Source organism: Chlamydotis macqueenii, chromosome 15, assembly GCF_036417535.1.
Source record: "Chlamydotis macqueenii isolate bChlMac1 chromosome 15, bChlMac1.mat, whole genome shotgun sequence".
In the NCBI taxonomy this organism is placed as follows: Eukaryota; Metazoa; Chordata; class Aves; order Otidiformes; family Otididae; genus Chlamydotis; species Chlamydotis macqueenii.
Window position 1 is genome coordinate 16,158,073 of NC_141570.1, and position 26,928 is coordinate 16,185,000.

General features: G+C 33.8%; 1 protein-coding gene across 36 annotated transcripts in view; it reads left to right on the forward strand.

Moving 5' to 3' along the window:
* Positions 1-26,928, forward strand: part of RBFOX1 (RNA binding fox-1 homolog 1) — a 968,785-nt gene that overhangs the window by 935,915 nt on the left and 5,942 nt on the right. For 27 of the 36 annotated variants that reach the window (XM_086759516.1, XM_086759528.1, XM_086759500.1 and 24 more), the window contains one exon: positions 1,118-1,182. In XM_086759516.1, the coding sequence (XP_086615642.1) occupies positions 1,118-1,182 (65 nt within the window). Of the gene's footprint in view, positions 1-1,117; positions 1,183-17,121; positions 17,175-26,928 lie in introns of all 36 variants that reach the window. The other 9 variants (XM_086759520.1, XM_086759504.1, XM_086759494.1 and 6 more) reach the window with 1 other exon arrangement.

Genomic DNA, 26,928 nt, shown 5'->3' on the forward strand with positions numbered 1-26,928 from the left:
GTAATTCCACCAAGGAAAGCAGTAGAAGGGGAAATAGCTTGTAAAAGTAGTTGAAATTGCTTTTCTGAAAAGAGTGGATTTTTATTTGTAAAATCAAAATAGAAGCCTCACAAAAGTTCCTGAGGCAAAAATGTACTACTGTTACACGGAAGGTTGTCTATTCTTCACACTTCAGCATATTATCTTGTGTGAATGCAGCCTTCAAAAAAAAAAAATCAATCCATTAAAACGAACATTTTAGCAAAATAGTTAATTTTATTCAAAGCTACATGATTTTTTTTTTTTTTTTTAATTCAAGTCTTCGTTAAGGTGGGGGGAAGGCGGGAAAGGAAATACAGAAGTCCCCTGTCCCAGAGGATTATGGGGTGGTGAATTCTAATTGGGACGTAAATGGCGTTTGTGTTATCTGTGGAGACTGGCCTCTGTTAATTGGCATGCTGAGATCCTTTTGAAATGGTTGAGGTAACACCGTGGTCCATTGAACAGGAAGCTCTGCTGTTCTCACAGTTTGATAATCAATGCATCACTGCACACAATTCCTTTCAAATGCGTGTTTGTTTGTCCTGCTTGCTTAATTGAACAGCTGCAATTACCGTTACATACAACTGAATGTTAATTTATGGAAGAAGAGAATTCTGCTGCTTCATTATAATTTTATGTATAAATTGGAAACCTATGTAACATGAAGTGTTAATTGAGTGCACAAATTCATAGGTCTAATCAACCAGATATGATAAATCGTATTTTGTACAAAAAAAAAAAAAAAATATTATTAGCTGAGTTTTTCTTTTAAGTTCAGCATTGCTTTATTAATATGCATATATCTCATTGGTAAGAACAACTGCTATTTGAAAACTTGTGGAAGAATACAGTATTGTCTTGTAAAAAACCTTACATTGATGAAAACAATTTGTTGCTTTCTCCTGATCTCTGTGACAAATCTTTACAAGTTTGTGGTGATAACTTTTGCTTAACAATTCATGGAAATATTTCCTATGTATTTAATCCCTCAACTGAACTTAGAGCATGACAGTGCTTTTTCAGTTGTGGCTAAATTTTGCAAAGCGTTAACGAAGGTGCTGTAGCAATCCAGTTAGAGCGTGAGTTTGTGTTTCAGGGTGGTTATGCTGCCTACCGGTATGCCCAGCCTGCCACTGCCACTGCAGCTGCCTACAGTGACAGGTAAGACCTCCTTTACTGCTAATAAACATCTGACCAGTGGAAGTTGAAGATGATTCTATAAATTGGCCTTGTTGAAGTCTCATGACTGTCTTGTTGCTCTGCAGATAATTGTGATATTTAAAGCAGGCTGTTTTATTGTAATCCATGAATAGCCATAAATTGAGAGATTTTAGGCCTTAATTGAGAATCAGGCATGAGATGTGCAGGCTCCCAAGTTGTAGATCATCCAGTTAATGCCTGTGACCCTTGGACAATGTGGATAAATATATGTACAGCTTCATGATGGTCTGCTACTGAAGATCATTATTTGTCTTAGGAGTATTATGTCAGTTGATTTGGAACTTGAACCTATTGAGTGCCCTCAGTTCTAATAGACATTGTTTTAGTCAGTAGAAATTGAAAATGAATTCTGCCTAAGCTTCAGCCGTCCAAGGCAAAACAATAATTTTTCCATTTGCTTTGTTTCCAGGCATTTGATTTTTTTTAAATACTGAAAAAATCAGTTGTTATTCTTTTGCTCTGTATTTTTATCCTCAAAATCTGCATAAGAGAAACACACAAAGACTTAACTTTTATAAACTGAAAGTTATGTGACATAAATTGTTATCTTGCAAGGCGAAAATTGAGACCTCTTTGAAATCTGTCTAAATTGCTGTTGACTTTAGTAGGAATACGATTTTGTCAAATTGCATAAAATTAAGTCTTTCAGTGTGTGGACGTTATTTTGTAATCCAAAGAACGAATATTCTATGTTTTCTTCATAAACTGGACCCTTAACAAAATCTATGCTATCTTTATTACTTGAAGAGTGGACAGTCGCAAAGGGAGGATGTATATTGTGAAAGACAGATATGTGCATATATTTTGTTTTACAGTAGCAGTGAGTAGTAAGGTCACACCTTTCAGTTCGTGAATTAAGAAAATTTCCCCTTGGATTCATGGAGATAATTTCTTAAGTCTTGAATATGTATTGAAAAATTTCTTTAGATGCTAAATTAGATACGGTTTAAATGTTTCTGTTTCTTAAAGAAATCAACAGATTAAGAAATTTCAGTGAACTATTTCTTAGATTGAAGTGCTGTTCATGGATTCTGTATTTTTAGAACCAAGTACCATGGTATGAATGTTACAATGCTATGCATGCGTATTTGCCTTTCAAATGCTTATTCTGGGTAATGAAGATACATTTTTTAAAGTTCTGTGAATAAAATAATTTGCATGTGTGGCTGAGGCATGCTGTGTCAGACAGGTAAGCAAGTTACTTTCTATTAATTTTGGATCAGTAATATGGACTAGATACGTGCTGTGTGCACTTTGGTCGCAATGTCCGATTTCTACTTAGGGTAACCTACAAAGATGAAGTGCTACTCAGTAGTTTCATTTCATTTCCACAAAGGCGTGTTAGCATGTCACAGCTCTAGTATTTTTCTGTGAGCTTATAATGCAAAACTATTCCTGCTTCTAAAAACTTACTAAACTGAAAGGACAAAATTATAAATAGCCTCTTGTGGTTAGTCATTTTTTTTTTTGCCATGTCTCGTTCAGGTGTTCCTGAATCATTTAATAGAGTGTTTATTCCTATGAATAAATGAATTTCTGAAAACCTATACATTACATAGAGAAACTGAACAGTATCAAGATGACTCTTAAATGCTTTAATTATGAATTAATGTACCTTCTCATAAAACAAATAAAATGCTGTAAGATAAAACATCAGTTGGTCACATGTTCTTCTATGGGTAGAGAGTCAACATCACTAAGTTATGTGAACAAAATGTAAAGGATTTGTCTAAGAAGATAGTGCTCTTAAATGCTGTAAAGGAAACTTGAGATGGCACCAGTAGTAATGCAGTTGTTACAACCCTTAATTTTTTTTTTTGAAAAAAGGTCTAATTTCCAGATACACTTTGTGTGTAATTAGAATTGTAATAACCTGTCTTTGCTTGCATAATTTTAAATATCTTAAATGAACTTTCTCTCTTTTGGATTTTTTTTTTAATTTAACTTCTCTTTTTAAATGTGGTTAACCCTCATCTTCAATCTGCTTCCCCCAAATGAATATGGTTTCTTGTCTTAATTACAAATATTGTAACTGAATTTCTTTGTAGAAGAATCCTAAAACTAGCTTAGAGAATGAAACAAATAACATTCTGCTCAAACATTTCTTTGCATATGGGAAACTATGTGCAAACATGGATACCTCTGATTACTCACAACTACAGTTTACTTAATTTAACTTTTCATTTTTTATTGAACTTAATTTAGCATTTTTTTTGTAAATTATTAATATTTAAAGTGCTGAAATATTTCAGTGCAACTGCTTCTATCTTTTCTTCTCAATGTAATAATCATCTGCTGTCCTCTGACAATGTTGAAGATTCTGTATCTCCTTATACACTACTCGTATTTAGTGTTGATTTAAGCCCTGATTTAATTTAATTACACATGAAATATATTTATTGTTTATGTGTAAACACTGCCCAGAAAAAAGAAGTGAGGACCAGTGAGTGTGTACTATTGAAGCAGTGACATATCATGGAAACACTACTTCATATTAATGTAAAAAATTTAAAAAGCTTTATTTTTTTTGATCACAACTCATAGACATGATGAATGGCAATGTTCCATATTTGACGTGCTGCTTAAGTCAGGAGATGGAAAGAGAACATCTTTAGATTGGAGACATGTTTTCGTATATTAAAAAAAAATAAAAAAGGTGAACAGAAAGATTTGGATCTCCAGAATCAATACACCAAGTCAATGGATAACGATCAGTGTAAGAGAGCTGTATTGCAAAGAAATGCAATGGTATCCTTGTTTGTCACAGCTGGAAACATTGCTGGAAATAGGCAAAGAGCAGTTATATAGGGGAGAATCAGATGGCAAGGAAATTTCATAAAACAAATCAACACAGACCCTAAATATTTCTTAAGACAAATCATGTACTCCTAAAAATAATTTCACAACAGAGATAGACCTTGCAGATTTCTCCGGTCATTTCTTAGAATTGTAAAACAAAAACAACAAAACAAACAAAAAGATACTTTGTTTTATTTATGAAGCATGAAAATCACTGAATAGAACTTAAAAAAAAGTTAGAACTGGATTTAAATTACACTTAAAGATTTGAAGCTCTTTGCAGAAATGGATCAAAAAAAGTTATGTTTAACTTTCCAATATTTAAAATATTTCTGATAAATTTTTCCAATTCTTATCGCTGATAAAAGGAGACCTATTGGTCTATATATGTTCTTCACCATTTTGGAGCTTTGCTTGACAAACTCGAAAGTGTTTGGAAAAAATAATTGTAAGGATGTGCAAAAGGCACTAAATCCAATGTCAATAAAATCTTCCTACAGCTTTTATTCAGCTTTCCTGTAATATTTTTTTTTAAAAAATTAAATAAAAATGTAGATGTTAGATTTCTGTTCAAGTCTGAAGTAAGAGAAACTAGCAAAGTCATCAAGTTTATATTTATGAGTTAGAACAAGTCAAAGCATGGCAGTGGGGCGTATTGTCATTTTGTCATTGCATGTTCACTTGGTGTTGCTAGTATGTCTGTAATGCTGGACTGGGTTTGACAGATTCATCACATAGCTCAGTGAATGGCTTGCTTGAATTAAGCCTATGGGCAGATGTATTCACATTGATTGGCTATTGGTTTTGTGGTTTATGATTTTATTTGATTATTGCATCTTCGATCGGAGTAAGAAAAAAATGTTCCTTTCTTGCATATTAAGTTTGTCAGTAATATTTATGAAGGTGTATATGGTAGTGTAATAAAACAAAACCCCAATAATAGTAAAGTAGCCTCATCTGAAAGGCAGAGTCATTTCACTTGTACTGCTTGCTAACCCTGTTATACTCAATGATGATGATTATGTGTGTTTATATATGGGTGGTTGTGTATTCGTATATAGACACACATTCCCCATCCATCACCCACCCACAAACACGCACACACATATGCACCTGCACACAGGCATGCACATGCACACATACACGTATGTACAGAGCTGTTTTGCTTTGAGCACAATTCCCTTTTTTTTTAATACAGCATCAAATTTAAATCTCACTACAAGCAATGGGAAGATTCCCATTGGCTTCTTTGTTGTCTGGATCTAAATCCCTCGTCACTGGAAGCTGAATTTTTTCACTAATCTTTTTTTGAAAAGCAACTAAGGCATATTCCGAAATATTTTGCAGGTAACTTCCCCCCCGCCACTATCAGTTTGTCTTACATGTTCTGTGGTCATACATAGGATTTTTGAAATTTGAGACAGGAGATTTTTGTCATATGGAAGTTGTATACCTTCCAGATCTGAAATCTTACTCCTGGTAAAATCCTGATATTGTAATAGTTTCCGTTTTTAACATGCCTGTATGGAGTATTCTTTTTGTCAAAGTGTTAGTGTCTACAGAGCTATAATTTAATATTTTTTTCCAGTTCTCTTTCGGCAAGTAGTTGAGAGTAGTACTTCATATTTGTAGTCAACTTAACCTAAAATAGAATAGGTACAGATTTTATTAAATTGAAAACATGCTTATAAAAGACTGAAAAATTAGAATGAAAAATAAAAATACACAAAATACAAAATGTGAGCTTCTGTAGATGGAGGTGATTTTTTTTTGTATACTGTAGACTTCAAGAACTTTTATTTTATGAATAAACAATGAAAAACACTATAGCTTTATTAAAATTATTTTTCTTACTGAGGATGTTAATAGTGATATATACTAAAAATTAAGTTTTTGAGAGCATATAAAATATAATAACATCTTCAGTTAGAATTTAATTTTCAATTAAATAATTTTATAGTAGAATAAATGTCTTAAAATGTAGTACTTCATTCATTTCATCATTGTACTTTTTAAGATTTAGGAAAAAGAGCTTCTATGCAGAGTTTTCATTTCTAAAGTAATTGGGTTGGAAAAGGAAAAAGAATAGAGTATAGTGATAACTTTACTCTTCTGCTCTCAGCTGGAACCTTCAAACCTTTTTGACTTTTGCCATAGAAGTTGAATCTTAAGAAATGCAGAAGTCTGGGGGACAAGATCATACGTAAGCAATAATCGTATAGCCCATATTCTGAGCCACTCAAGTTATGAGAATTAAAAGGATCAGTTAGCATCTTCACCGGGTACAGAAGTTGTGTTTAGCTTTTGTAACAGCAATAACATAGCATATTTAACAGTTTTCTTCTTCAAACACTTAGGTTTGATGTGATGACTTTTGATTGGTCTAGTTTTTTGTGGTCATCTACGTTAGCTAGAGCTTGTTTATCCTGTAGTATTGCAAAATAAAAAGAAAATCATTCACTTCATTGTTGCAGAGAGGTAATGGATTTGGGCATCTACCTATTAGGCTTGCATGTCTTTATGTCTGTATCTGATCTGTGGCAAACTAGAGGATCACTGGCACCATGTTAATATTTCACAATCCATATTCATCACTCAGATCACGGTTTTGGGAGTGACTGGAGTATATGACTCGTGTTATAGCCATAATAGTACTTCTTTACTTCCTTTCTGTGAAGGAATTAGAAAGTACAAGTGGATGATCACGAATAAAGGGACTGTAGTAGAAAATAAAAAATACTCAAAGAGTTTAAAATATTATGAACAGAGACTTTCATGTAGAGCAATTTGAAAGGAATTTCCTGAAATAAAAATGTATTGCATAGAGTACTTTCTAATGATTGAAACATGGTTCATTCTAAAATATTGTAGATGTACTGCTTTTTTGGGAGACATGGGGAGTCATGTTAGTGTAGGAGAACACGGCAAACAATTATATTTCATTAAAAAATAATCTTCTACCAAGTCTAGAAAGCTACTTTATATACTTTGATGTTTAATACAGTCCTCTAATATTTGGTAGAATTAACATGTTTTCTGATACTTTGAAGGCTTGATTCACCTGTCTTTAATATCAGTATTCATGTAATATCCATGTAACTATTAAAACTACTCCAGTAGTTCAAAGCTGAGGTAATGCAGTAGTGAAAAAGCTTAGGGTTCCTGGCCCAGAGTGATGGTAAACACAGAGTATGAAACTTGTATCATGTCAGAGCTTGTATTCTTCATACCCTGCTTCCACTTCTCTTTTCTGTAATTTCCATTCTCCTTCACTGTAATATCAACGGATATTTTAAGAATGCCCATAGACAAGGAAAGGCTTGGCTATTACTATAAATTCTTGTTTGGAATCCATGCTGGAAATTATGAAGAAAAAACTGAGAGAAGAGGTAGAGAAACACTAAAGCCTAGATTTCCATACCTGGCTTCCTAGAGCACTCAAGTTTAAAGACACTGAGTACTTCTGCTGAAGAAAAAAAAAAATTGTTAACATTTTAAAAGTAGGAATTATCTCTTTAATAGTTCATACAAGCTTCTTCACTCTTAGAAGATACTGAAAGAAAGTGTGACTTGAAAATTTTTAAGTCTGTTGTATTCAGCGGACTGGATAAATTTGGAGTTAGGGAGTTACTAAAACACTGATTTCTAATCCAACAGACCAAAACTGTTGCAGTCTATTGGGTCAATGCCTGTGACATGATAGACCAATAACAGTTCCTTTGGACATGTCAGTGTCTAATTATACACTTCTTAGTTTTCAGATCATTGACTTGATAGACCACGAAGAGGCAGATTAGAATGCGCTATCAGTGTTGTCAGGCTGAGTGCTTCCACTGTGAGTGCCGTACAAGTGAGAAGGAATTAAGGGTATTGTGAAAGAGTCAAAGAGAAGAAGATGGAATGAATTGGATATAGTCTGTATGGATTAGCCATGTAATTTGCAATATGTTTTAGGCATGGTGAGGAAGTATTAGAAGAACAAGCTTAAAATGACTCTGTAGATGAAATTAATCAAGAAAGGCAATTTACACTCTTGCATGTTTTTACTGTAGTGTTTTTGACCTCAAATGAGTCTAAAGCATTTGATTAGATAGTTAAACAGATTTTTTTTTTTTCCATATACCTTTGGGCTTGTCAAGTTTTTAATACTCTAGGAACACACTTGTGGCAAAACAGCAGTTTGTATGAATACTGCACAGCAGGAATGGGAGTAGAAAGTTTACCCATGAATCCTAAAGAACAACTTTTTTTTTGTGAAAATTGCTGCAGGGTGTTTCAGAAGCATGCATAGAAAAGTGAGGTCTTCGTTTAAACCAAATGTGTACCAGCCTCTAAACTCCATTTTGTGTTAATGAATTCTTAAATAATCCTGAAAAGGTTTTCACATATGTGGTATTTTAATTATAATATGAAAAATGATGTTGTCAAATAATTTGTAAAGTCATTTAAACCTTAAAATAATTTAAAGGGAAAGAATTATTGCTACTCATAATTGCTAAAGAATTTTATAAATATAACTGTATATTAGGAGACACTATTATGGTGGTTACTAGTAAACCATAATAATAGACATTAAATCAGAAAAAAAAATATGTTTTAGTGAGACCTTATTTTAAAGATGGCATGATATACATAAAGAATAAATCCCTACCAAAGTAAATATACCTATTATTGTTTACTTTACTGGATAAAATACTGACTCTTTACATAAGGCTGACTTCAAAATCCTGTACTGTTTGCCCTAATGAGAGTGAAAAATATGTCCAAAATGTAGTAATAAGCAATATTTTCAAATATAAATGATAAAACTTCAAAAATAGTCTTAATTTCGCAGTCCTGGATGATACTGACATCAGTCTATATCGCTGATATGGAGCAGTTCCTGGATTACATCTTCAGGGGTTTAGTTTAAGTGTGTAGACTGTCTTAATCACACTAAAACACAAATAATCCTAGAGAAGTTATGCCACTGGGATTGGTATTAATTCTCCTATTAATTTAATTGGTGTTCAAAATTTCACCTATTAGTTTTGGGTTTCACTTTAAAATGTTATGATCCACTTGAAAAATCATCTGTGTTCCTCTTGCAGATAAATATGTATGTTTATCCTACAGACATTTTATTATTAATAGTAAATACATTTATACTATGTACACTATGTTCTGTAATCCTTCATACATAGAAAAATTTCACTGATACAGCAGGTAATATGAATTAATCATATTTATATAGCTCTGATTTTGAAAAAAATTTAAAATAATGAAATTAAATGTATAGAATTAAAATCTAGGTGAAAGGGCTACAGGTTTTTCTATTGGTTGTGATGTAAGACATTGTCCACATTTTGGAAATAAATTAAAAATAAACTTTTTTTTTTTTTTTTTTACAAAAACTACAGTAAGTTGCAAAGTGTAGCACAAATTTGCTAGAAATTTTCTTTATACAATGTTTGACGGGTAATGGAAGGAGAGAGGAGGGGCGAGTTCCCGTACAAGACATGTTTGTGGAAGGATTATATCCACGCTGTGTGCAGTATGGACATCCTGTCATTTCCCTGTCGTGTTTTACAGTGTTAGTACTATGCTGTGCTCAAGGGAGTCTCTCTCTTGTAGCATTTGGATGGGTTATTTAGTTAGTGCAATGGAAGGACTAAAAAAGAAGCCTGTCCATCTGCTGGGGAAAGGCTGACATAAGAATACAAATTATGAGAAAGCATCTTCTGTTTACCATTTTTCTCTCTTTTTTTTTTTTTTGTTAGAGTTTCTTTGTTAGAGGTAGTTTTATTGTCGGTTGTTTGTTTTGTTTTTTTTTCTCTCAGTAAAAATACAGGCATATCACAAGTCTTGGGAATGCACATTTTCAGTAGTGTCCAGAAGAGTTAGGGATGTTTTTCCTTTTTTTTTTTTTTTTTTTTTTTTTTAATTGAAGGTGTACTTTTCACAGCTGCAGAAGAGCTTTTTTGATAATAACTGAATTATTGCTATTCAAGATGTTGTGTCAGTGGTGGCAGAATAAAGTTTAATGAAAGAGATGTCTTTATTTTCTGTCCCCTGCTGTTTTTGGCAGTCTGAATTATGTTGGAGATGTCTTGTTATTGCTGAATCCATTGGACAAGCTGCCTTTGCTTGGGCCATCCACATGAGCTTTAGTGTTCTCTGTGAGGTAATAGAGAACTAGCTGCATTAATTTTGATGCAGAGTTTTACTCAAACGTTCAGAAAAGAGCATTTAATGAAATGGTCAGGAACGATGGAGGTAGGAGATGAATTATCTATTAACAATGAAAGCAGAATACTGAAGTGAGTATCTGCATCTTCCTCTTTGTCACAGCATCATTATGGGTAGTTAGGTTGAACGAGCAATTCTGCAGCAAACAAATAACCTGGTGTGGAAGACATTAGTCTAAAAGTAAAATATACTTTCCTAATGCACATCAGGTCAAGCTAGTTACTGTTAGTGTTGTTGAAGCTTGATAGGACATGGATGACTTTCTTCTTATAGTTTTATTCTTACTGCTTTTAATCTCTCTTGTAAGTATGGCTGTAAAGTTGTTTAGTTGTCTTTGTGTTGTGATTCAAAAGCTATGAGTATGATAATGTACTTTGATCTTACAGTAATGGGAATATAAATCACTCTAATAGCAAAATCAACTTTCTTATTATAGTTATTATGCTAATATTAAAAAGCTTAAATTCCTTGATAGCATTGATATTTAAATTTAGGACACCAGAGAAGGAGGGAGTTGGGGGGGACTTCATAAAATTATTTTAGAGAGAAACTCTGAAATTTTGTCCATACTTGAATATTACAGAAACTATTCAAGCAGCTGGCTGTCAGCTATGTTATAATTCATAGTGAAAAAGCCCTCAACAGTAGAGTCCTAACAAGAGCAACAAAGCCTTCAAGTTTAGGGCATGAAGGAAAAATAAAGTGTCTTTAATAATATGACGGAGAAATGTATAGATATAACACTTCTGGGAAAAGGCATTGCTACACTACATAGTTAGCACCAGATCCTTGGAGAATACGATTTGGAGTAGCTCCAGTGAGCTACTTTCAGTTAAGCTGCATCAATTTTACCGGCTGAGGTTCTGATCCATGAAGTCTAAATACTGACTATTTGTAAATCCCATGGTGGTGACCAGAAAACTCATCTGATTGCTAAGACTTTAAATCTTCCCACTGTAACTTCTGTTCAGGATTGTATTTGCATACATCCTAATTTCTTGTGTCCTAGGGCTCTGCACTGTTTTCAGCAGTTGCTATTTTTGGGGGGGGGGGGGGGGGGGACCGGAGGGGGGAGCTGCACCTCTGTGTTAAGCAAAATTATTTCTGTCTACTTTGTGAAGTTAGTAAGCAAAGTCCAGGAATCCTGGTGTGTGAAACATAATCACTGGATGTTAGTGGATTATAATTTCTTTTACGTTTCAAATTTCCTAGAGTTAGTGTGATTATTTTTAGGGAAGTCCCAATTTCTTATAATCCCACTTGACCTCTACAATGCCTTCTGTTTTATGGAAGCACTGTGTTGCCAAGAAGGACTAAAAACTTCTGGGAGTGCTGGGTGAAATTGTGTGTGTCAAGATGTTGTTCTTAATCATGTGCTGTGTAAAATAATAAATAGTATTGCAAGTCCAACTGTTACCCAGCCTTTTACAGAGCAGATAGGACACAGGCAACACTTAGTAATTATTTGTTCATGTGCCCTACAGTGACCTAAGCATATAAACTTCCTAGACATAGCTGGGAGTTCTTTTGTACATCTGAAGAACAGTAAATGACCAGGGCCAATGACTGTAGAATGGAAAATACAGTAGTGGGTTGATGCTTTTTTAGGAATTTGTAATAGTGCAAGCAAAGGAAGAAGGGTATGTCCTTTCCCAGAGTGGGGCAACTATATGGGAATGTTTAGGGGCAGCACTCAGAGTAACAGCCTGTCCTGAAATTAGGGTGGAATTTTGCTTCATGATGATTAGCTCCCTTGAGTCATTAAAAAGAGCATCTGAGACCGATTCTCTGAATCTCTTCCTATGTTCCACTTCCAGGTTCTGAATTTTCCAACTAAAAGTGAAGTAGCCACATCACATAGGGGTCAGGCAGGATCAGTGGTTAGGTCTGTTCTGTACACTCAATCTCGGTTATAAGCTTCTGCTCTTTCTGAGTTCCATTCTACTTTAAGTTGCCACTGATCTTTAAAACAAAGTCTTTGTGGATGTATAAAATATTATAAAAGTCGTATGTATTTATGTGTAACTGAATTATTAGAGTTTCAGTGTTTAAGAAAACTTTCAGTCTATTTTCTCAGTGACGAGAAACTCCCAACTTTCCAAATGTGAGGGAGCCTAAAGTTCAGTATTGTATCAAAGATTCTCTGTTCTGGTATCTGTTTGACAGTCCAGTAGCTGAGGTCATTGGTGTTAGCGTTTGAGGATGGGGAACATTAAGGGAATTTTGTACAAGTTTGAGGGAAAGTCATAAATGTTCATTAAACAGAAATGTTATTAATTTTTCCAATGAAGCATGTAAAATACACGTACCCTAAAAGCTAAATCAACCACACTGGAATGTCAGGTATATCAAACTTGAAACTAACTCTCAGAAAATGCAGGTTAAGAGAGAGTCAAGACTATGTAAACACACTTACAGAAAAGATTTTTGTAGAAATAAAATCTAAAAATACTACATAGTAAGTACAAATTGTTGACATGGTTCTACTAAATTTTACATATATAGCCTTACCTAAGCTTAAATTCCGTGTTGATATACATGTAGCTTCTGTATTAGGTCAGTATAGTTTAGAATGAATGTATAGACGTTTTTTTTTTTTCTCTTGTACTTCAGCACAGTTAAGGTGGCTTGTCTGAAGAAAGACTGTAAAAGCTCTTCTTGAAAATGAGTAGGTGCAACATTTTGTTAAGGGAAAGTACTGACAAGATATATTTGTGAAATATTTTAGGCCTCTTAATTAACTTGTGCTAGTATAATCATGCTGAAGACATTAGGCTATAGTATTTAAAAAAAAAAATAATTGCACGGTCCAGAAGGCCTAATTTCTGTGGGTACATAACATTTACTGAAGTAATGTCTAATTAGTAATATTTTTCACTGAATTGTGTATATAATGATAGAATCATAGAACGGTTAGAGTTTGAAGGGACCTTCAAAGGCCATCCAGTCCAACCCCCCTGCAAGAAGCAGGGACATCCCTGACTAGATCAGGTTGCTCAGAGCCTCATTCAGCCTGGCCTTGAACGTTTCCAGGGGCATCCACCACCTCTCTGGGCAACTTGTGCCAGTGTTCTACAACCCTCATTGTAAAAAATTTTTTCCTAATTTCCAATCTAAATCTACCTCCCTCTATTTTAAAACCATTACCCCTCGTCCTGTCGCAACAGGCCCTACTGAACAGCCTCTCCCATCTTTCTTGTAGGCCCCCTTGAGGTACTGGAAGACCGCTGTAAGGTCTCCCCAAAAACCTTAGTCATGCTTCACTTAAATTCTTGTTATTCACTTGCTTAAATATTTTGGTTTAACAGTTTATTGTCTAAGTCTTTTAATTCAGTGGCCTGATTTACTTTAGAACAGGGTACTTTTAGGCAGGTGATAAAGTTGAACCTGAAAATATTTTGAAAGAGCATCAAATCACTATTACTTATGCTGTCTTCTCCCTCTGTGTTCAAATTTAGGAAATATATTGAATGTTAAAACATTTTTTTTCCAACTTTAAAAATATCTTTATTACCATACTGGTAAAAATCTGTGGTAGTTTTCAGTTTACTAGAAGAAATAAGAAATTGATATATAGGATTGAGAGAAGTAATAGTATCCGGAAGTGTGTGCCCTTGGGAAACAGCTGGTTAGATAGAATACAGCCATTCTGAGCCCCAGAAGCACCTTTTCATGGACCACACTCTGGGTTTCCATCAGAGGGCTCTGACCCAAAGGGTACCACTCCAGTACCTGAAAGGATTGCACTTAGCCCAGGGTTTGTATATTTAGGAAGCTGAGTATATCCAACTGTATAATCAGATCATTGTATTTGTGACGCTACTCTTTCAATTTGGTTTTTTTTTGTTTATCTCACAACCAGTAACAACTTTTAAAATTTTATTTAAAGGGAAGAAAAAGTTTCTCTGGATTTTAAGTGTGTGTTCTTTTACATCTGAAGAATAAAACAGGGAGCAGTAAAAATTTTGTTATATACTTTCGCTGTTAACAGAAATTAAATTGATGGAAGAAATTCTATATCTTAATAATTGAACAGGACTTGTATAATAAAGTTAGATCCACTTAGATTTCTTGTACCTTTTTGAATCAATAAAAAGTGTAGAAGTGATGAGGAACATTAAAACAACCTAAAATGCGTCATTAATTTTCACGACAACTTCCTTGTAAGTTTTTTAAGCCTTCTAAGCTCAGTACAATTAGTGCATAACATTGGTCTTTAAAGGGAACCAACCCTACATTTGCAAAGGACTGAGTTGGGTTAGCTGCCCTTTTCCACGTCTGCTTTTCATGTTCTTTAAGACAGAATATGATGCACCACAGTGTGAGCTTAACTCAGGAGGACTCCTTTTGCAAACTATGGGGTTGCGCACACTAAGGAATAATACTTGGTTTGGCCATCAGGGGCTCGGTGTGAGTACAGTGACACCTCTGATGATCAGTTCTCCCTTTAGTTCCATGTAAACAATAGTGAAGAATTTAACTAAATAAAAACCTGCCACTATAAAAGCATTTAAGTCATCAAACTACTAAACAATTTATTGTAATTGTTCCAAATAACACCTAATTAGTTATAAAACATTGAACTGGCTTATTGAACTCCACCATCTAGTCATCTGCTTTTCATTCTCACAGTTGCTGTGCTGACCAATATGTAACTTTCTCCTTACTTTTAAAATTGATTTATGGAGTTGTGAAATGAATTCTACAAAAGCAAAAAATTGGGAAAATAGTATCTTCCTATGTAAATTGAAGCAGTATACCAAGGAATGTTTGCAGTAGATGTTTTTTTAAATAGGTATCACTTTTGGGGTTTTTTTTAATTAATTTTCTACCAGTATTTAGTAAAGAGTTACTAATAACAAGAAAGATATCAGAACAGTTTCAATAATGTCCATAGTTCCAAAAGACAAGTAGCAGTTAGTGTCCTGGAGTCTTTCTGCAACTAAATGAGCATATTATTCTTACAGATAATTCTGTACTTTGGCATCTGAAGATATCTGTGGCTTAGTGTTCCATAACCACGAATGTTCTGAATAGAGAGAAAGAAAAGGAGTTGCTCAGCTAGCCACTTTAGAGGCAGTTTTTAAGGAAAAGTGATATTTTCATTTAGATGAGAAAGCAGTTTAATAATTTCATGGAAATGAATCAAAAGGATTTTTTGTTAAACAGTAGACGGTCAGTCTGCATTGCTACTGGCTTGCCGTTTTAGGCAAACATCTAACTGGTTCTTTCTATATCGTTTTCGGAAGAGGTGATAATAAAAGAGGTGATAGCAGTAAATACAGTGTCAAACTGTACTACCTATGACATACAGAGTAGCTCTGTATTTATAATGTTTAATTTATCCCCCTTCATTTTTAAAAAATTCATCTCTTTAGCATCTCCTTACATGCAAGGTTGATCTCATTAGCTTGTGAAATTGCTGCAGATGACAAAATAAAGAGCAAAACTACCAATGTGAACATACAGTTGAAAATGAAACAATGTACAGTTTGATCACAAAGTTGATTCCTATTAAAAAGGCAGGTGTTAGTATCTCTGAGACAGGGCAGAGGCAATGATCAGGTACAACTTCTGATCTTAATCAATCCTGTCCCTATAGTATGGATCACAGATTCTTTGTTTTGTTTTGGTTTGGTTTTTTTTCCCCAAAATGTGAATTTCTAAGTAACACGGTTCTCAGATTTCTAAATGAGAATTGCACATTGGAGGTGAAATAACAGAAATAGATTTTGTTCTTTTAGGGCTTAACTCTTCAAGGTTCTGTTAGACCTAGGAGATGTTTGCTCCTGAACTGAACAGTTTTCAATGGGATCTTCGGAGTAGCTAATGCTTGCCAGAGCTTTCGTCATCTTGCGGAACTAAGCTTTCCAGGTAGTCCCTAGTGCAAGCTAGAGCTAGTTCCTTCTAGCTCCTCTTTGGTAGACTCTCGTATTAAAGCCATGCAAAACCAAAAACCTCGATTTTTCACCATGCCTAGCAGTGCAGGCTGGAGGAACTACATGCAATTTGGAGTAACATAGCACCCAGGTGTTAAAAGTTCACCCAGGTTCTTAACTAATCCCACACAACACAAAAATAATTCAAGGAAGCGATGTATTTGCATATGAAGGAATCATTTGATGTTTCCAGTAACCCAAATCCTGTTTGCTTCGACTTGAGAAAGGACAAATCAGGATTTGTGTCGTAATGAAGTTTTCTGCATTTTGAAATATTAGTGTATTTAGCATTTATTTTTTTATGTTACCTGGTGGAAAAAAGAATTTTGCAAGAGAAGGTATATATTAAATTACTCATATTTCTAGTTTACTTCTGCAAAATACTTTTGTTTGTATTTGGATGACAGTATATGAAAATATACTATGTCATTTTTTTAATAAATAGCAGAAAGATTGCAATCATATTAGACTTTTAAAAAGCAAAATATTTTATTTTCAATATCCTCCTTTCAGATGCACGAAGTAAATTGCAGTTATTTTTTCAAAAAGCGCTTTTTACATATTTTGCAGTAGTGCCCTTTAATATCTATAACAATATAAATATCGTTTTATTTTTATTAGACTTCATAAATATATTGACATATCTGTAACACTAAACATGAAGCTTCCAATGCAAGGGTTTGTACATAGTCCATATCCAAATGTCACCATTATTTCATTTAAAAGATCCCAGCATGTCTACCTCATGATCCTTATAAACTCTATAGTACTGAAATACGTCAACACTTTTTCTTGCTACATTCATTAAAATTAAGCACCCTTACCCTACCCCATCTGTAAACATCAAGTCAATTGGCAGCTAGCACATTTCCCAGTCAGCAAGCAGTATTGTGAATTTTATCTTCTCTTGCAGAAATCAATTCGTCTTCGTTGCAGCAGATGAAATTTCTTGTAACACCTCTGCAGGTAACAATCATTGATACTTCTTGATGCATCACTCCAGGTCTCAATATCCTTTTTCACATGCTGCATTTAATCGTAAGAGAAAGCCTAGGAAAATCCATAGTATAAATTTTTGGAATAGTTTAATTAATTTATAGCTCGAGCCTGTAGGTTCTGCCATATAGAAGACATTAGGTTATTTTGCTGACTTTGGTGTTTTATTTCCAGTTTAAATATCATATGGCGTAGAAAAGTAAGGATATGTTAAACCTTCTAATAAAAACATACTGTGCGGTACGTCAAGAATTGTGACTTTTCAAAAGTCAGAACAAACAGAACTAATGGAAAGAGTAAAGGCTGAGATGTACATAGGACATTGTAAGTGCTATAGAGTTAACAATTGTCTTTTCAAGTCTTTGGGGGCAAATATTGCCCACAAGGGTACTGCAGACCCTAAAGCACTCACAAAGTCTATCGTACAGATAAGATAGTGGGAGAGAGGGTCTGCATCTGCAGAGGACCGCTCTCTAGTCAGTAACAAGTCTTAGCTGCTTTGCTAATATACTGTCATGCTGTAAAGCCATGGGTACGGAAGAATGAACAATGTTTTTAAAAGGTAATGGCAATATATAAATATATTGAACATGTCAAGAGATTTTTCTCTCTTTTAAGCAATAGAGTTTGAACAATTTTAGTCTTATATCAGGTAAGGATGGTATAACATCACTACAGAAGAAATCAAACCCCAAAATAAATAGTAACAGTGCTGGGACATATTGTGCCAATAATGTTATACATAAGAAATCTACTGGGTTCATAGAAGCTGCTTGTGCTGAAGGATGAAAGGATATATGGTGTGATACAAAATGTTGCTATTAAGAAGTGTTTGTTTATAGAGTTTTACGTTAGCAGAAGTAAATGAAAAGTGAAGAATTTTCTGCTTATGCCATAGTACCTACATAGAAACAAATAAAGAATGTTTATTTATTAAAAAAGAAGATCATAGCTAAAGCCAAAATATGCTAAGAATGTAATAATCTGTTTGCTAGCCATAGCATTTTTGGTGGTAATCTGAAAAGTTCTTCTATAGTAAAACCTGATTTAACATAGATTTTTCAAAGTCCTGAATCATGAAGAGAATACATTTTTAGAAGTCAACGTCTGACACTTTCTTCATCTCACGAGACTTGGATTTTGGCTTTCGTTATTTCACGTCTGCTTCCTGCTCAGCTCCACATCAGAGTGAGCTGTAGTAGGGAGGCTACTAATTTATAAATCTAGAATAACTAATATGTGAGATATAAGTAAGAATAAATAAAATTGTTTTAGCATTTTTTAAACTTGGAGTTCTTGAGATAGGTATGCGGTCTTTAATCTTTTTCTTGTCCTGAAAACAATTTCCTGGTTTGTACAGCTATAAGTATTTCCAAGCTATAAGTATTTCTCTGTTAAAGACTTTTTTTTTTTTTTTTTCCCCCTCAGTTCAGGCACAGTTTAAGTGCCTGACTTAAGGCACTTAAGACTATATTATACGTATTCCTTATATCACTACTTTGGAATTCCAGTCAAAAATATAGCTCTCTTAATTATCAGTAAATTTAGTGAACTTTACACAGAAGGAAATGGATTTCTGTGTATATTTATTAATACTTTTTCAGTTTACCAGTTGCTTACCTCTGTTGAGGTATTGTTGACTCAACAATAAGGTTTTTTTGTTAGGTCTGTTTTTGACCGTATGATGTATATATCCATCATAAATGACTGTAGATGCCTTTTTTTTCTTTTTCTTTTTTTTTTTTTTTTTTTTGTAATATGATCTGGAGAAAGCTAATGAAAGTCTCTATCTTCTGTTTCTCATATACCTAAGGTTTAGTCATAGACTTGAAAGAACTTTTGGCTTTATAAAAAAAATAAATCTTTGGCCCATATTCCTGTGCTAAATGTTGCCAAAGTTGCATCTTTCAAATCTTTAAGCTGACTTGCAGCTAATTTATTACCTGATGTTTTGTGTTTTAATACATGGAGCACATATATACATAAACTTTAGAACCAAAGCTAACCTTCCTGTGTTTTTTCAGATGCATGCAAAACACCTACAGTACAATTTTATAGTGCTTTTTTAGTGCTCCTAAACTCAATTACAGTCATTCAACTGTGTTTGTAAAATTGAAATAAAGTGAAGATACTGATAATATGCTCAATGTTTGAAATGTGAGTATTGTACGTTTGTATTGTTTACTTGTAAAGAATGTATGTGTTTGTAGATTTCAAAAATAATATAACCAGTAAAATTTTGGTTGGAACTTTATAATGATATGGAAATGGGAGGTCTTGGGTGATTCTGCTGGTAATACTCTTCTCTTCCTTATGCTTTATCATTCTTGCCAGATAATACTCAGTCCTCAACCACACGACATCTTTTCTGATTTGGTAATAAACAAATGTGTTAATGAATGGACAGTGTGTCCCTGTACACGCTTTGGTTTAGGTACGTGCATCTGTTCTTACATGCAGATGATATATCTCCCTCTGCTAGATATTCATGTATCTGGCAGAGGGGACCTTCCATGGGAAATTTAGAAATACTTAACTCCTGATTGCATCCAGTGCATTCTGAAGCTAAAAATAATTACTCTTCAGAAGAGAAGTTCTGTGCATCTGGGATAGACCTTCTCTGGCAGGCATGATTAAAGACTCTGCAAACAGACCTGAACTAGAACAGAGGTAGGGAAACTATCTGAAACCTCCAATCAGTTTGGTGATGGAATTTTAACAAGGATCTCTGAAGACTACTCTAGCAAATCTCTGACAATGGGTACATTAGGGGAAAATTAATCCTGAGGCTCCTTGGCTGATTGTTGTTGTGGGGATTTTGCCTTGTCAGGCTTCTAATAAATCAAAATGAAACTCAGAATAAACCCATAGTTTATTTATATGTTGATTAGAGAATAATTTTCTTTTTGGATCTTTAGCATTTTTAATTAATTTTTCAAACCATTGCTCAATATATTTTTTCTTTTAGATTTTGTAAGATCAAAATTCATTGTTTGTAAAGAAAAAATATTTTGTAGTGTCTTTTCCAAATATATTCTAGGATATACTTGCATATTACATTTTATGATTTTTTTTCTGTAAATATGGGGCAGGATAATTATTCTATATTTATATCTTTCTTTCTTCCTCCAATTTTTAACTGTTATCCAACTTCCATCTACAAACAAAAAAATCCACTACAGTTGCATGCCTCGTATTATTTTTCTCCCAAGTGTATATGCAGTTTATAATTTTGAAATAACAGAGAAAGAGGCAAGTGTGTATGTAAACCTGAATTTGGAATGAAGTATGGTGGAAGTGGATATAACATCTGTCCAGTTGTGACTGTATTTATTTACATATTTGAGCAGAATCATCCCCAGGAGGTGGGATTGTGTGTGTGTGTGTGTGCAAAAGAAATGTATTATAAAGCTTTAGAAGTTGACAGTCTTTGGAGAAGTTATTGACCTCCATTTGGAGAAAGATACAGTCTCCAAAACTGATTAAACATTCTGGAAGGTTTAATTTTATAACTCTAGGAAATACATTTCATGAAAGCAGGCAGCTTAAAGAAGCAAACATTGGAGTTTGTACTATTGAAATAGTTTGAACAGAATATTAACAATTTTTAACCAATGCATTTCCTCAAGCCATTGCCTGTATACTATCATTAACCCATCAACACTACTACTATCACAAATTTAATTCATGAAACAATAGCAAATATGGAGGTACTTATTTAAAAGCAAATTGTTATTTTACACAGTGCTTAGAATGGTTAAGGTGCCTGTTGTGGCGTACCTCTGCTACGGTACATAAATAATCGTAGCTGGTCAAAATTTTGCCATACAAGCTTGCATACAGCTCATTGACCTGTTTACCTGTCTGGTAGATTAATCAGATTATGCTGTTTCAAAGGAATTTCCAAGAAGTACCTAGAATCTAAACTGCCTTGGAAGAATGCAGTTTCAGAGATCTTTCCTTCAGCCTTTTTGAATGACTGCGTAAAGACATATGTTCAGTTGTGAGAGGTTATTCCCTTTGAGTATTGCTGCCTATGGGTTTGACTTCAATTCATGAAGCAATTTGACTGGGAAAATGACCATTTTCTATGAGATGCTTGTATTATTATGTTATGTTCTTGCACTAATCAGAGAAAATAAAAAATGAAGGAGCATCCGTAAAGTCTTTGTGCTAGTGTTTACTTCAGGCAGTACTGCTTTTCCCTGTGGAAAAAGGCAGATATTGAAGTTTTTTCTCTGGAAAGGCTAGGAAATACTGTAGTAATGCACATTATCAAACAACTCCTATAAATTCAAGTGTCCTTTCTGTTGGCAGTTTAAACTTGCGTTTACTGCCGCTGTAAATAGTTGCTTACATGGAATTTCATTTCTTACAGCTTTTATGGCTCTTGGTAGTTGTGTGGTAAAGATGTCCAGCTGTTGGATCAGTTGATAAAAATCAGTAAACACTTTGATTATCCTCTGTTCTTTTTTCATGAAGTTTGATTAATTCCCTTTTCTCACCCAGTGAAAACACTGGCAGCCCTTTTGGCATCTTTGTCATTATCTCTTTGACAGCTTGCCTTCCCGGTGCTTACAGTTCTAGGTCAGTTCACATGGCTAGTCAAATGTGACAACATGACAAGATTAAGTAAAGCTGAGGTTCTGTGATTTGTAAATGGAGGATTTGCAATGTGAAGCTCCGTTGATAACAGAAATAGTGAATAATCTGTGTTTGCCCTCAACAAGTGCATATAAGCATGTCTGCATCTCTGTTCTGGTTTTTTTTTTTTCTAACAAAGCAACCAGAATTTTTTTCTCTGATAGACTGAAAATAGTACATATGAAAGGTGGTTTGTGCATGTACATGTATCTCTGATTATATACAAGTACATTAAATAAACAAGGATTCATTTTTAATATCTTGAAATTATCATATTACATTTAAAATATTAAACAAAAAATAATATTATTGCATAGTACAGAACTTTACACTCAAGCACAAAAGACTGCTTTAAAATTTAATAAACAAAGTACCTGGTATATGTATTATTGAACTAGATAAGAATTTATTCAAGGTGTATTGTCCCAAAAGATAAAAGTAATAGTAATAGGAAAATGCTTTACAGATCAAAGAAATACTTGGTTTTCATTGTTTTAGGTGCCACTTGATGGCAAGCCTCAGTTTTCCCAGTGGCTTTTTAAAATGAAGTTTATTTTAAGTCTAACTTTCTTGGATAGAGATTATGCAGGAAGGTGTTGTTGGCAGCATAGAATTATGTTAGATTTTTAACTAGGAATCAAGTGAAATCCCTACATTTCTGTAAATCCAGACAGTGAGACTGAAACTTGAGAGAAAGCTTTTAAGCTGAGGTCTGTCCCTGGGATTGTTCCGTAGCAGTTATTCACTGTCAGCTCCAGAGGGAAGTCACCTCTGCTGCTGTTTGTTGCACTTCTGTATTTCTGCAAACTAACGAATGCCAACTGTATTTATTTAAATATTTAACAAGGATGGCTGTAAACATCTAACAAACTTCATCTGAAGTTACAGGTTGGCATACAGAAACAAAAATTAAAATCAGGTCTGAGCATCAATAACCAAAACTTATGCAAAATATGCCCTTCGACTAGCAGGAAAAATTAACTGATCAAATTAAGATGCAACATAAATAAGTAAACAGTCAAGAATTTTAAATTCATCTCTGCAGATAAAAAATTCTGAATAGGCTTCTTAAGTTTATTCTTGCTTCAACTTGCAGGAAAAAGTAACGACTGCTTTTAATATTTTATCAATGATGTATTTATGAAGATCCCTTCATGGAAATATTTTATTATTGCCCTACCCCTCATGGCTTTCAAGTCACACAGGAGTTCAGCACTGCAGTACACCTTGAAGTTTTGCTCTTTTATTGTGCTGTCTGTCTCTACTACATCTTCCCAATTCTTCTTCTGTTCCCCATCACAAATCCGTAAAGCATTATCCGGAGTGGAAAAGGAAAACTATATTCCACAAAATATTTTTTGGTCCTCCCTTGTAGAATGATCTTAGTGTTTGATATTGTGCTTTTAAAACTTTGCATAGAGGATTTTTAGCATTCTTAACCTTTGCAACCAAGGAAAATTACTAGAAACTGCTTTTATCAGCAGACTTCAATCATTTTCCTTGGTCTTAAATAAAAACTTAAGCTAGACTCTTTGCTCATTGCCTTCTGAGATACGTAGAGACTTGTTGCTCATGCAGGTGACCGAAATGCCTAAAGTTGCTTGGCATTAATATCCAAAATGAAATAAATTGATTGGTCGTACATGCTTTGAAGCACCGTAAGCAGATACCATCCTACTGTAGTAAAGAAATTTAAGTTAAAAGACTACCACTGCTGCACAGCATTGACCCACTGAGGTTAAAATACTGCTCAGCCACGTGGTGTGTAACATGTGCATAGAAAGGGGCTCTGCTACTCCTCTAATCTGTCTTGGCATCACCACAGTTATGTGACCAAGAGAAAGAGTTAGTTACTGGAATCATTTATCTGGATAAGGCCAGGGAACCCTTGCTTTCCTTGTATTCCTTCCCATTCTTTACTAAAATCTTCACATCTTTGTCTAAAATGTTGTTGCCATTCTGAAAAAGGAGTAATTTTATTACTCGATTCTTCAATTACATTCAAAGTTAGTAAAGAATGAATATTATTGTGAAAAAGTTAAAAATATGAGCTTTCCAGCGATACATACACTTTGTAATATGACAAGTAATGGGGGATTAGATCAGAGTTAGATTTTTAAACTTGTCTTTTTATGTTTCTTAAGCAGATTCATCATTTTCTATAGTAGTTCTAGCAATATCTAGACTTTAAAAAATGAGAGGAAGTGATCAGAAAGATATGTGCATAAAATTCCTAAAAAATAAAATAATGTTTAAAATTCTTGTTCTATAGTTTTCAAATAATTTGATGAAAAAGTGTTAACTTGTTTCACATTCTATACTGTGAATTTTTCCTTAACGTTGTTATTAAACCCTCTAGTATGTATATTATTAAGAAGCTTCTAAATGTCTCCAGTATCAGAGCTCCTCTGTCTGTCCTTGATGTGTATGCAAATACAGCCGTAGTACCAAAGAACTGAAAAAACAAAAATGGTAATTAGAATTGGAGAGGCACATCCTTTTTCTGTTTTTAGAGACTTCAGCAATTCCTACTACTGATGATTCAATGAGAGAGATTCCATTTTAAAGGCCCTACTAAAATAAATCTTACAACCAATTACTATTTTTAATTCTCTTTTTTTTTTTTTAATTTTGTGCAGCGGACAAGTTGTCCTTTTACGTAGTATTTTAGCAATTTTAAACCCTGTACTGAAAATGATTTAATAAATTTAGACATGGCATGCGTTAAGAAGAACATACCATACACTGGGATTTTGGTGAATAGTTTACAGCCACAATTACAGACGTTAGCATGGCTACATTGATTTTTTTTCTCCATTATTTTTCTGAAAGATGTTAGTCCACCTGCTTAAGAACCAGTGCCAGTATGGTAAGAAAATGCTAGCAAGCCTTTTTTTTTTTTTTTTTCTTTTTTTTTTTTTTTTTTTTTTTTTTTTCCTCCTGGATACATGTTCCAGGTATACTGCAAAATAGTGGAACTTACCTTGCTCTAATTAGTGGTGCTCAAAGTTGTTCATCAGATGTGTTCTTAGACAGGAATTTGTGAGTGCACCTATTGGTATTGATACATGGATTTAATGTATCAACGCTAATGTATAAACATTCTGTAAAATACAGAGATAATCGCATTGACTATTAATTTATTCAAAATACTTTGCCATTTGCATGTCCTAAATTTTAGTAAATTGTTTTCCTAGAATGATTATTTCCAGTGTAAATTATCACAAAGCATTTAAATGCCACTAATTTTAATGAGAAATGAGCATGCTGGCGTAATAGTGAATAAATGAAGCAATGACTATGTGACTGAACTAGCTTACTGATTCTCAGTATGACAATATAGTTCAAATCCTTCTTCCTATTTTCAGCATGGAAACCAGAATCTATTCTGCTAAACTTCTGAGCTTCAAAATTTGGTGTCATGCAAGGGCGTGTTTAAAAATTAGCATTTAAAAAGAAACCCACTTGCTTTAAGTTTAAGCTGACACTGTTCCTTTCCTCTGTGGAAATGAAATTTATTAATCATAATAAAACCATCATATTCTGAAGGTAGAGGTCACCCTGAGGAGAAAAAAAAAAAAGTCTATTTATCACAGAGGAATTTCAATGCATTTTTTTTTCCCAGATAATATCTGAGCATGTATTCTGTCCCCTGTGGAAATATATTCTTCCATGCTTGTGCTTACATATGTCAAGCATATTTAGGAGGGTGCAAGAATGAGAATTTTGCAATTAATTTAATATACTTTATTTTCTTGTACAGAAGATTTGGAAGAATGCTTTTAACATTTTATTTTATGTTTACATTGCACGCATTTGTTCAAGTGGAATTTCAATATCCTGTAAAAGAAAAGGAAGGAGTGTTTCTTATTTTAACAAGAATATAAACATTGCTAATTCTGAAATACCATTCTTATGTTAATATCACAGTATAAATTTCGCATTATCAAAATGTAAATGTAAAACATTCTTTTTATGGAGAAAGGATTAACTTAGGTCACAGTTTTCTCCTTAGGATTACTTCACAACTCTTTCATTTTAAGAAAGAATATGGTTATGCAGTAGGATGAAAAAAATAATGTAAAGCACTGACAATGTTATTACTACATGGAGTATTACGAAGAGTAATAAAAATGTACTCAGAAGTAAGTGCTAGATTACAAGTAATTTTAAAATTTCTTTTGAAATTGCTTAATGTGTTTGTTTATCCAAATTTTCCTCTTAGTTGTCCAGCTTTCTGTAAAACATTGATGTAATACTGCTAGCAACATGTTTTATTACATCAGTGTTGTAAACTTGCTAGTTACTCCTGTAGTTGGGTTAAATACATTAGTAATTTCATAAAGCACTATGTATTCAGGCTTGTTCCTTCCTTAGAAGTGGCCCTTGCATTTTGGCCACTTAAAACCAGCAATGGGTGACCCTTTAGACTCTCAGTTTGGTGGGGCACTGGGACATAGCCAAGGACGCTGCAGGAATGGGATGCAGTATGGAGTCCAAATGGATCAGAGCAGTGGAAACAAAAGCGTCCCGGTATGGTTAATGGTTTACAGCAGACCAAAACTAATTTCTTACAGATCTGAATTTACAGTCCTTGTTCAGTATTGCAGTAATACCAGTTAATTAGGAAAAAAAAAATTGAAAATATACTGATTCCCATTGCTTTAAAAATAATAGTCATGGCATTAAAGCATGTACAGTAACAGTACGTACAATTCCTCCTCCATGTTACTACGGGTATGAGGGAAATCTGTAGTGCTGGAAACAAGTTTAGCTTTATATTAATCATTTTCCCTTTCTAGATGTTTTCTTGCTGTCAGAATGAGATTTGGCTTGAGAGAATTAAAATTATAATGATGTTTGAAATGGATTATCAGACTTTAAAATTGTCATACAGAGGAAAATAAGGTGTTGTCTTCAATGTGGATGAACAAGACACCTGAGGTTCTGTTATGGCTACTATCAAAGCTAAGTATTTTAAATCTCTAAATGTTATCATTTTTGCATCCTAATGCAGAGGGTTACCAAGGCGGAGGTTTATGGAAGTTCTTCCAACCAAAGATGCTCCAGAGTATGGGGT